Source organism: Ahaetulla prasina, chromosome 4, assembly GCF_028640845.1.
Source record: "Ahaetulla prasina isolate Xishuangbanna chromosome 4, ASM2864084v1, whole genome shotgun sequence".
Taxonomy (NCBI): Eukaryota; Metazoa; Chordata; class Lepidosauria; order Squamata; family Colubridae; genus Ahaetulla; species Ahaetulla prasina.
In genome coordinates this window covers 20,737,160-20,749,113 of record NC_080542.1, presented here as the reverse complement: position 1 = coordinate 20,749,113, position 11,954 = coordinate 20,737,160, and the positions used below count along the sequence as shown (strand labels likewise).

General features: G+C 41.7%; 1 protein-coding gene across 3 annotated transcripts in view; it reads right to left on the bottom strand.

The window, feature by feature from the left end:
• Positions 1–55: 55 nt before the first annotated feature.
• THOC6 (THO complex subunit 6) overlaps positions 56–11,954 on the bottom strand; it is a 13,336-nt gene continuing 1,437 nt past the window's right edge. For 2 of the 3 annotated variants that reach the window (XM_058180434.1, XM_058180435.1), the window contains exons 2-13: positions 9,760–9,875; positions 9,595–9,659; positions 8,835–8,938; positions 8,695–8,732; positions 8,550–8,598; positions 8,392–8,463; positions 6,605–6,707; positions 4,816–4,865; positions 4,442–4,504; positions 3,746–3,856; positions 2,705–2,833; positions 56–364 (exon numbers count right to left, since the gene is read on the bottom strand). In XM_058180434.1, coding sequence (XP_058036417.1) covers positions 173–364; positions 2,705–2,833; positions 3,746–3,856; positions 4,442–4,504; positions 4,816–4,865; positions 6,605–6,707; positions 8,392–8,463; positions 8,550–8,598; positions 8,695–8,732; positions 8,835–8,938; positions 9,595–9,659; positions 9,760–9,875 — 1,092 coding nt within the window. In that variant the 3' untranslated portion in view covers positions 56–172. Of the gene's footprint in view, positions 1,300–2,704; positions 2,834–3,745; positions 3,857–4,441; positions 4,505–4,815; positions 4,866–6,604; positions 6,708–8,391; positions 8,464–8,549; positions 8,599–8,694; positions 8,733–8,834; positions 8,939–9,594; positions 9,660–9,759; positions 9,876–11,954 lie in introns of all 3 variants that reach the window. The other variant, XM_058180436.1, reaches the window with a different exon arrangement.

Here is an 11,954-nt window from a genome sequence, read left to right as displayed (position 1 = left end):
GAAATATTTAATTTAGTTTGTGTCATTTTCAAATCATTTTAGTCCAGGCTGTCAATGTGATTTTAACTTTTAATCTCTTTATGATTTTTTTGGAAGGAGGTGATTGTATGCTGCCCAGTATCCACTGGAGTTTGTCAGCTCTAGTAATTTGAAATAATAAATAACTTTTTCTTCATCTTAAGAAATTGTTTCCTATTATAAAGTAATTCCAACCTTCATGATCACAGAAGAAATAGGCTGAAACTGTCACAGCAAATTTTTGCAGGAGGTTCAAAGGCTGCAAACCTGAGAGGTTATATCCTGAACATTTCTTTATAGCTTGGCAAGTCTGTTCCCATCGTTCCCTGCTGGTTCTGGATGCTAGCTAGAATGGTAAGACAGAAAGATCAGAGTTAGGTCGCATTTGCCCTCCCCATAGAATCCAACTGGTAGCCAAACGTGTAATGGCAAAATGGTCAATTTTAAAAAATAAGAGTTGTGGAATTTCCAAACACACCTTCCAATGAGAGATGGTTTGGTCTAATGGTTAAGGTACCAGGCTAGATTTTTAATCCTGCTTTAGGCATAAAAGCCGCGTGGGTGACTTTGGACCAATCACCAGGAGTTTGTGAATTCTAGTTCCGCCTTAGGCATGAAGACCGGGTGGGTGACTTTGAGTCAGTCACTCTCTCTCAGTCCAATCCACCTCACAAACTTGTTGTGGAGAAAATAGGAGGGAGGAGGATGTATAAATTTAAGTAGTTAAATTTGCAAAAGTTCCCATTGCTATCCCCATCCTCAAAAACCCAACAGACCAAAAATAAAGAATCCTTATTGAAATACTTGTAAAAATAAAAAGGAAAGTGTAGATGAAAATACATTGATTTTTAAGTGTAGAAAAACAAGGGAGAGGGGTGATGGTTTCCATGTCTTCATGAATAGATTTGACAGTCCAGTCCTGGGATGAAACACACAAATCAATAGTAGAATTAGGACATCTGCTTTCAGGCAAGTTTCAATTCCTTTCATTCACTTCCATATTAAGTAATCCTGCTTTGAGGTGCCTGTTTCTGAGTTTCTCTCACAACCTTGTTAGGGAGCAATCTCCTTTGCAGGCAAACTTTGCACGTTCCTAAACAATCAGAGATACCCCCAAAATGGAGATGTCCCCTAGACCACACTGGATTTGAAATTACACAAAACCAAGATTATTTACAAAAGGACAGTGTGTGCATCTTAGGTAAAAGCTAAAGAAAAGGCTCGGTATCCAAAGTTGGTGAAAACGTCAATGAAGTGGCTGCTTCCAGCTGCTGTCAACACCTGGAGGGAGAAGAAAAAAGATTTTTGGGATGAGCCTACATGAACCAGATTAGTTAACCAAAACTCCAGCTTCGTGCTTTACACACTGCTTCTGTTTCAAAATGCAGTTGATTGGCACAAGCTCCATTTTCAGATGGGTCCCGGCAGCGGTTGGACCTCAGAACATTTTCTAGCCAACTATACTGTGCAATCTTCTCAATGGACTGGCAGCTTAAGAGGCAGCTAAAATTCTCATTTCATCTGGTTCAATTGCCAGCTTTGGTTTTATATCCCTGTATTTATTAGCTGACTTGAAGCCTCCTTTATGAGACAGGAAGTTGGATATAAATGCTATGCTGAATGATTCCAAACAACCTCCATGATGTTCCCAAGATCTGAGTTTCTTCAAAATTCAAAAAGACCCAAATATCTGCCTCCTTCCCAAAATGGAATCACCTGCAGCCTTTTCTAATTCCCCATAGCTCCTGTCATGTTGCATTACAGTCTGGTTTGGAAGCATTACTGCTTCAGACAGGAAGACGATGCAGAGAGTGGTGAGGACAGCAGAAAAGATTATTGGCAGTTCATTCCCTTCTATCCAGAACGTAGGACATAAGTGATGCTTAGGAAGGGTTTGTCTGGGACGCTACACATCCTTATCACGACCTGTTTTCCTTGCTACCTTCTGGGAGGGGGCTTTGGGGTATCCGAAGCAGAACAACCAGATTTAGCCACAGTTTTTTCCATGTAGCATCAACCTTGTGAACAATCAAGCTTCCTCTTTCTGCTATGTATTCAAGATGGACAGTGATATATATGTTTTATATATGTATATGTTAGGGTGCAGATATATACATATGTATGTAGATAGCATATCTATATGTGTGTTATGTATGTGTATACTTTTGAGAGCAGGTAACAGAATTTCAATTTTAATGTGTGCCAGTGTGCCCACAGAAAAAAATGATAATAGCAAAGCACTTAAGACTTATATACTGCTTCACTGTGCTTTACAGCCCTCTCTAAGCGGTTTACGGAATCAGCATATTGCCCCCCCAACAATCTGGGTCCTCATTTTACCCCCCTTGGAAAGGATGGAAGGCTGAGTCAATCTTGAGCCAGTGAGAATCTAACTGCCAAACTACAATCAGCCGGGAATCAGCAGAAACAGCCTGCAGTACTGCATTCTAACCACTGTGCCACCACAGCTCATAAAGGTTATCTTAACTTATGATCCTTTCTTCTATTACGCCACGCCTATCCAATTTGAGCTCCATCCTACTCATCCAATGAACAGGCTGCAATATCTATACCCCACACACACACAACTCCCCACTCATCCCAATCTTGCTTGCAATTCTGAAGGTACCTTATTACTTTACTGTCTGTCTATCTTACTACAGGGTAACTCTGGTCAGCTATATACCTTATGCTCTACAGAGCGTTCATTGATGGAAATGGAGTGAACGCAACGAGGAAGGCAAGGGATTTGGGCCTTCACTTCCCCACTGATCTGTAAATGATTAATGGTTGGACTGTGGCCAGCAGAGAGAATCTGTAAAAGATGAGGAAAGGAGGGTTGCTTATTAAGACGGAAGTACTTTTTTAAAAAAATCAGTACGGTTAAAACAGCAGTCATCTTATGAATATTTCCTTTTTGTCCCAAAGGTGCTTTTTTAGAAGCAACTGGACTTTCTTGTTTTTTCTTTGAAAACGTTTCGCTTCTCATTCAAGAAGCTTTTTCAGATCTGACTGGATGGTGGGGATCAGAGTTGAAGAAGCTTCTTGGATGAGAAGCAAAATGTCGTCAAAGAAAAATGAGAAAGCCCAATTGCTTCTTGAAAAAGCACCTTTGGGACAACCATGACCTGGATGACTGAGAATCTCCATAGATAGTAATCTTCTTGGATACACAATCTTTGGAGAATCTCCTCTGCACTGTTTACTTTTTTTCTTTAAACCCACTTTGATGAATTTCAAAGAAAGATAAAATACAATTAACAAAAAAAGAGAAGATTGTTTAAATGGGGGGAAGGAATCAGAGTGTGGAAAAAGTTAAAGGAATACAAAAAGAAGGAAATCCAACTTTATTCGGTACAGGTATCTTACAAACTTCCTCTTGGACCAGTCTTGCAAAATGATCCCCTCTCTATGATATGGGAGTATAAAATACTTTAGGTGTCTTTTAAACCAAGACTTTTACATGGGTCATCTCCAGCCATACATTCCCACTAACATTTTTTTCTTAAGTGCTGGCTTTTGTTGAATTTCTAAACCAATTTGGAAATCTTTGTATTGAGCTTTAGCAGATCAGTGGGTCTCTTTCAGACACTCACAAATAAAGAATAGAGTCAGAGGAGAAGGATGAGGCTAATAATGGTTAAATTATTATAAGAGGCAAAAACAACAAAGCAAAGCGAGGATGTCAAAATATACAGGTTCTGAAATTCAGGGATTTAAGACTTACCAGATCTTGGTAGAACATGACTTGCTGCTGGCACGAAGGCAAAGGAAATACAGTGGTGGGTGTCACTGAACGTAGGTGCCAAAGAGTGAGCGCTGGGCCCCCACCACATACCTGTGATATTTAAAAATATATGTATTTCACAGTATTCTTTCCCCAACCTGGTGCTCTCTGCAAGCTTGAACTCTCAATCCACAAACCAATCACCCACTTCAGAATAAACTGGAGATCAGGAGCTCCAATAGGACAAGCTATGGGGTCCTTGGTGCTCTCTGAGCTTGGTTGTTTTCTTGCAGACATTTCATTACTCAGTTAGCTAACGTCATCAGTGCTAGATAGGGGGTGGGGTTTGCTCTTTGTTTATATAAGGATCACCTTGTAGGGGAGATGGGCTACATAGAAATATAATAAATAAAATAAATAAATACATCAGTGGCTTGGCTTGCCCTGTCAATGCTGGTGGGAAGTTCTTAGTGGTTCCTTGCTGTTGTTTATTGTTTGTTTGGTAGTTCCTTGATTGGGGTATTGTTTACTGCTTGATTGTTAGTCTAGAAATAATCTTGGTATTAATCTGTGTTTATCTGGATGTTGATTGCTGGCAAGGAGGTGTTTATAGTCTTTTTCTTTCCTTTTGAGCTTTTTTATTGTTCTTTCGAATAGTATGCAGATGAGCTAATGATATGAAGCTGAGGGACTCACCATCCAATCAGAGTCTGTCGCCAAACAACTGATCCACTTCCCATTCTGAGGACGGTTGCATTCCTAAAAGAATTAAGGAGAGTTTTTAGAGGAAAACTGCTGAGTTAAGTAGTTAGACTCACAGTATTAAAAACTGACTTCTGGATTAGTTACCCCACAACAAGCTCACTGAAATCAATGAGATTTAAATTCCTAATTTAAAAAAATATCTATGGGCAAATCTTGAAAAAAGGATAAGTAATATTATGTATTCTGAGTTTTGGAGAAAGAAAATCTATTCATTCATTCATTCATTCAATTTCTTTATAGCCACCCATCTCAATCAATGACTCTGGAAGGCTTACAATTCAAAATTCAAGTTAAGATGAAAATACCTCATATTTGTGGACTTCAATTGATTGGACTTGACCTCCTGTACGTAAATCTAAAAACCAGATTAAAAGGGTGGAAAACCAGTTCTTAAAACAGCATTTTCTTTCTGATTAAAAATCATAACAGTATCTTTCACGTGTGTTGAGTCCCTTTGCAGCTGGAAGGCAACAAATTAGGGGCGGAAACAGAAACAACACCAAATAGACTAGAAATGTACAGCTCTTCAAATTCTGCTGAAGCTCACAACAGAATCAAGCCAATAAAATTTACAGTGACCGATTCCTGGGAGTTGTAGTTCAGAAACATCTGGATTTACAGTCCCCCACGGAAGCCTTTATCTTTCTGCATTCCAGCCAAACCAGTCTTCTGTAGCTTTGCATCCCGAGCCTGTTCCACAGCAGTACGGCCAATGTAGATGAAGTTCTATGTTCTAAAGGCCCTGACAGAACCCAGATACAAGTTTGCTTTAGACGTGAAGGAAGGAATGCAGCTTAGTAATAAAGCACAACATTCATAAGCCGAAGTCTCAAATCAATTCCTGACATGTTCAGCCAGAAATCCCAGAGGTTTGCTGCTAATCATGCAATGTGAGGTTAAGTCATAAAAGGACCCCCTGCAGATTTTACTCCACTAGCTGACTTTAGGTGAACAGTGCTCATCTCCATTTCTAGGCCATTGAGCCAGCGCTGTCCGAAGATGTTTCCGCAATCCTGTGGCCAGCATGACATCATGCCACAGCACAGAGCGGGCGGCAAAACACAGATCATTATCTTTCCAGCAAAGTGGTACTTATTTAGCTATTTGCATGCTTTTGAACCGCTAGGTTGCAGGAGCTGGAGCAAGTGACAGGAGCTCACTCTGTCAAGCAGTGGTAGGACTCGAACTTCCAGAGCACAGATCTTCTCTGACATTTTTTAAGCCACTGAGTCACCGTGCCTCTAAAGGTAAGTGGACTATTGATGAATTTAATGTAAGGCATATACCATATTTTTCAGAGTATAAGATGCTTCGGACTATAAGACGCACCTACCTTTTTTGGTGAGGAAAACAAGAAAAAGAAAACTGCCTTTGCCTCCCAGCAATTTTGTCTCCTCGCAGCAAACAGCAAGTAGCCTGCTTTAATTTCATTTTCGTTTTCAGCATAGCTTGATTAGTACAAGAAAAAAAAAATCTGCTCCCAGCAATTTACTTCGTTGCAGCAAGCAGCAGAGGCCCGCGCAGCAATAGGCAATGGCAATCCCAGCAGCCTGAAACAGCTGAGAGTCGGGAGGCTGATCCAACCGACAATCAACCTGTGCTAACTAGGCTGTGCTGAAGTTGAAATGGGCTGTTTCGTCTTGCTGCAAGGAGATAAATTGCTGGGAGGCAGAGGCCAAAGGGTGGGGGCCAGTGGGTGGGTGGGGCTACATTCGGTGTATAAGACACACCCAAATTTTCACCACCTTTTGGGGGGGGGGAAAGGTGCGTCTTATACTCCGAAAAATATGGTATATTATGCTCCTGTAGGACAGCTTGTCAGATTTGTGGAGGTAATCCCAGAATTCCCTAGCTGGCATGGCCTCTGCTGAGAATTCTGGGAATTGGAGTTCACATATCCAGAGCATACTGCATTTGTTTAAAGCAGGGTTGGGCAACTATGGCAACTTTATGACCTGTAGTCTTCAACTCCCAGAATTCCTGAGCCAGCATGGAGGAGTTGCTCACCCCTGGTCTAAAGACTGTTAGATCTTTTACAGAGACACAGGGGCACACATGAAAGGAAGATAAGAGTTTGATACAAGAGACATTTACCCCAAAGACGTACGGTCCCATCTTCACTTCCTGACAGGCATTCTCGGAGCTGCTCCCGAAGGGCCAAACAGTGGATATAATCAGTGTGACCCTGAAATTCACGCTGAGAAAAATGGAGGAAGGGACAGAGAAGGTGAGAAAGTGACTTCAAATTTACCTATATAGGTGTTCCAATAATGGCCCATGAAAATCAGCATTCTAGCTTTGGTTAACAGTGAAAGAGACAGAGGGCACCAGGGGGCCTCACGGTCAGAGCTGCTATTCACTCCTAACGAACGATAGTAGGTCTCTGATCTATACTATTTCCAAAGTCAACATCTCTCTCAGTGAATTCTGCGTGGTGTGGTTCTCCTGTGGAAGGTCATTAGGCTGAAGAATGAGTAGAATCTTTAAGGCAGTTTAGCTATCTGTTCATTAGATCCATGCTGTGGTGAATAAGAGAGAAGGTGATACCCCTTCTCTTCAAGAAATCATTGCTAGACCCAATGATTTTGGACAATTTTTGTGCAGTCTCCAGCCTTCCCTTCCTGGACAAGATTGTTGAGAAGTGGTCAGACTACATCATCAGAGGACCATGGAAAAATTATCTAGACCTGCTAGGATGGGGATGTGGGAGTGGAGCTGCCCACGTGCCCCGCACCCCCACTTACCTTAGGACAGTTGCAGCCACGCCTCCCTCACACCAACACCTGCCTTGCCAGCCCACTTCTTCTGCGGCTCCTTGCTGCCACTTGCACGCATTGCCCCCAGTCTCCATTTCACTGTCAGAACCCTTCAGGAAAGGCTTCTGCAGCCAAGAAACGAGCTCCAGATTGACACGCGCGTTGTCCCTTGGCCTCCGTTTCACCTCAGAGGTGCCATCAGAGCTCGTTTCTCAGCTGCAGAGGCCTTTCCTGAAGGCCTCTGATGATGAAAGGGAGGCCAGGGAGCGACATGCACAAGCGGCAGCAAGCAACCACAGAATTGGGCCGGCAGTGGCCACACAGGCTCCTGCAGGATGGGCCTGTTGATGCTGCCACCGCAAATAGAAGACATGCCCCCAAAATAAGACCTAATGCCTTTTTTGGAAGTTAAAAAAAAAAGACCGGGTCTTATTTCTGGGGAAAGACGGTATGTGTTGATGAGAGAACTGATTACATTTCATTAAAGCCATAACCATGTTTCACCAGACTTTACAGAAGAAAGTTGAAGATACTTCCAGATCTATTCCCAAGAAAGTCCAGTTGCCTCTTGAAAAAGCACCTTTGGGACAGCCATGTCCTGGATGACTGAGAATCTACATAGACACTTCCAGGTCTATTGAATTCAACTCTGGATTCTGAGCAACAGTACTGAAAGCGAAGGGCATATGCTGGAAAGCATATAATCTCTAGCTATCATCTCCCTCTCTCCCTCCCTAAATCTGAATCAAAGTACTGATTTGTAGAAGGAATGGCAGACTCTGGGGGCAGAGTCAAAAGAGGGATCAGCCTAGAATCCCTATGTAGTCAAAAGTGAACCAAGTCCAACTTCCCTTAAATTTTATCGACTTTTATCTAACTCCAAGCAGGTGAATTGAAAAGAGTCCTCTGTATGGCAATACATCAGCTTAATTAGAGCTTCATGTGTGGACATGATCTTTTGTTCCTGGCATGTTCTGCTAGTTAAATTATCAACATTTATCCAGATCTTAAGAAGAATTTGAGAATGCCAAATGAGAAAAGGCTTTTTGAGAAAACCAAAAAGGCTGAAAGGTCCATAAAACCCAGGACATCTTGGCTTACTTCCCCCACACCTGGAGGACTCACAGTAAAGGCTCCAGTCTCCAGGTCCATCATGTGAATGACACAGTCACCTCCGGCCATCAGTAGAGTATTATCCTAGAGAAAGTTGCGGAGAAAGAATATGTCATGATGAAACCTCTTAAGCTGAATTGGTCCATCCCAAGACAGCCCAATGGCCATACCTTCAGATTCAGCTGCAGGCTGTTGATTTCTGGCACTTCAAGCCTACTTCTAAAGAGGAAACAAAAGGTAAACCTTCAATTTCTACATGTCCATGGACAGGAAAAAATAACAGGAAAAAAAGGAAACAGCAAAACTAGGCTTTACCCATAAGGTGGCCTCCTACTCCAAGCTTCTTTGCAATTCTGAAATGAAAGGCAAGGAAAGGCATCTTAAGAATAACAGAAGTCAGAAAACGTACAGCCAGGCTAGGAGGGAAGGTGGGGAGGGAAGTAACCCACTCTTACTTTTTTCACAATCTCGCTCCAGTTCCAGGCCTTGACCTCTCCATTGCCAGCACTTAACAGCTGCCGATCAGTGGACACCATGGCATAGATAGCTCCACTGTGGGCTATGGAAAGAGAGATGTTTCATGAGGGATGTGGCCTCAAGATGGAATCCTCTGATGAACCACAGAAACTTCCAACTCTGTTAATCTATTAAAAACAACTCAACCACACTGATGCCAAATGAATAATTCCTTCTGGGTTAGAGACAGACAGCCCAACCATCCTGTCTGCTGACTACACGCAGCCCTAATCTGAGCATAGAAGAACAACCCAGTTTACTATAGGCCAGGGATCGGCAACATTAAATAGTCAAAGAGCCACAAACATCCTAACCGGAAGCCCCCCCCCCCCCCGTTCAATTCTGGAGCCGACTGGAAGTCCGGTTCCCCCACCAAGGAGTCTCCTCCTAGCATGGTGTCTTCCTTCCTCTGCCAAGCAGAGATCTGGTTCTCCCACCATAGAGTCTCCTCCTAGCACGGCGTCCTTTTTCTTCTATCTGTCCTAACTGAAAGCCCTATCAATTGTGGAGCCGACTGGCGACAGGGAGCTGCAGAAGAGGGATGAAAGAGCCACATGTGGCTCCAGAGCCGTGGGTTGCTGACCCCTGCTATAGGCTAATGTTTAGATTGAAGTCCACACATCTTAAAATTGCTGAGGTTCAGAAGCTTTCCTAAGGCACTTCTAGATTTTCTCTGCTAGCCCGACCACCATCACCAACCTGCAAAGGTCATCACCGGCTTCTTGTTCTCCTCCTTGGCTTCTGAACTTAATGCTGCCGACAGGCTATCCAAAAAAAAAAGAGTGAAAATTAACCCAAAGATGGACTTGTTTTTAAAAAAAAAAATGAAAAAAGCGTAGTCAGTGATAAGCTACATCCAAATACCTGAATATGGCAATTTCTCCATAGTTGTTTCCGGCTGCTAAATATCTGCCACAAGGTGAGAAGCTTTGAGTGTATATGGTCATGTGCAACATCTCAAGAGATCGTTGAATATTCATCTGGCAAAGAGAAAACAAATTTAAAAAGAATAGAATAGAATTCTTTACTGGCCAAGTGTGACTGGACACACAAAGAATTTGTCTCTGGTGCATAAGCTCAGGGTACCCTGTTTCCCCCAAAATAAGACATCCCCTGATATTAAGCCCAATCGGGCTTTTAAGCGCATGCCAATAAGGCCAATCACTTATTTCAGGGTTCAAAAAAATATAAGACAGGCTCTTATTTTCGGGGAAATACGGTACATACAAGCAACAAGTCATGATCATAATCATAAAAAACATTCAGCATAAATCATAAGATACCACACTCAGTAATAGTCATAGGGATAGTAAGTAAGCAATCAACCAACCAACATGAATCATACTAGGATATTAAATAAAACAATATAAATCATAAGATACAAGCAACAAAGTTATAGTCATAAGAAGATAAGGAATAGATAATAGAAAAAAATGAGAAGGATAATAGTAATGCAGCCCTACTAGGTAATTTGGCAGTGTTGTGGGAATTAGTTGTTTAGCGGAGTGGTGGCATTGGGGGGGGAGGGGGGGAATTGTCCTTGTGTCTAGTTGTTTGGGCGTGCAATGCTCTAGTGTCATCTTGAGGGAAGAAGTTGAAACAGTTTATGTCCAGGATGTGAGGGAACTGTGTTGATAAAGCAGAGGTCCATTTAGGCTGCATCCAGAGATGTTTTTTGTCACTATTTTAAGTAGAAACTAGTTTTTCAAGTACAGAATAGTCTTTCTACCCACAACAATAGGAGGTTTAATTCTGATTCTTTTGAGACTAGCACGAAGAACTGTACAGAAAATTTGCCCTGCATTTTTCCTAACCAATTCTCCTTCATTATGACAAAATTCACTTCCCGCATTTATTTCAAAGGATAATTTTAGTGAATGTTCATGAGTAGAAGGAATAGTGTTCTTGCACTTGTACAAGTTGGCAGTTCATACACACACACACACACCATACTCGTGTGTGTGTGTGTGTGTGTGTGTGTGTGTGTGTGTGTGTGTGTGTATGAACTGCCTTTCACCATGCAGTCACCTTTCCAGCCTCCTACAGCCTAGGATGCTCCCTGTGCCTCAATGAAATCTCAAAGAAATCGTGACCGACTGTAAGCTGGGAGCATGTACCAGTCCAGTAACTGATTTTTTTAATATAAACAACGTTGTTCTTCAATAGTTATATGGCCTAGACATTGATAGTTGAAAGTAGAACTTTTTGACAGTTATCTTTTATTGGAGTCTACAAATTTTTTTTTTAATTTTTTTTTATTTGCATTTATACCCCGCCCTTCTCCGAAGACTCAGGGCGGCTTACACTATGTTAAGCAATAGTCTTCATCCTATTTGTATATTATATACAAAGTCAACTTATTGCCCCCAACAATCTGGGTCCTCATTTTACCTACCTTATAAAGGATGGAAGGCTGAGTCAACCTTGGGCCTGGTGGGACTTGAACCTGCAATAATTGCAGGCAGCTGTTGTTAATAACAGACTGTTTAGCAGTCTGCGCCACTCAAGGACCCTAGTTGAACAAATCTAGTTGAAATGTTAATTTATACTGCTATTCCATGTATGATATGCCATACTCCAAATAAATAAATAAATCCCAAAGAAAGACATCAATGGGCTTCTACAGACTGGGAAGGCTTTAGAGGAATGGAAAGAGATGCAACAATTACAAAAATCAACATTCACTGCACTATCTTTCATAATGAAGTAAGCTATTTAAAAAAACCCACCAAAGGAAATCTTTAATAAATTTGCAATTTCCTAACAGGGAGATAAAGTAGAAAAGCAAAAGCCTTCCCCACCAGCCTTGTATATGTAGTCCTCAACTTATGACATTAGCAATATTTGAAGTTACAACCCAACTCAAAAAAGAGAGCTTATGACCCAGATCTGAAGTTCTGACAATTACCTCCCTGCAAATCATATGACTGCACTTTAGACATTCAGCAACATGGCTTCATGAATGGCCATTTTGCAGCATCCCACAGTCACATAGCTGTATTTTACGATGTTTTGCTGAAAACCAGTGACTTTCAGTTTTCAGCAAAACAGCATCCAAA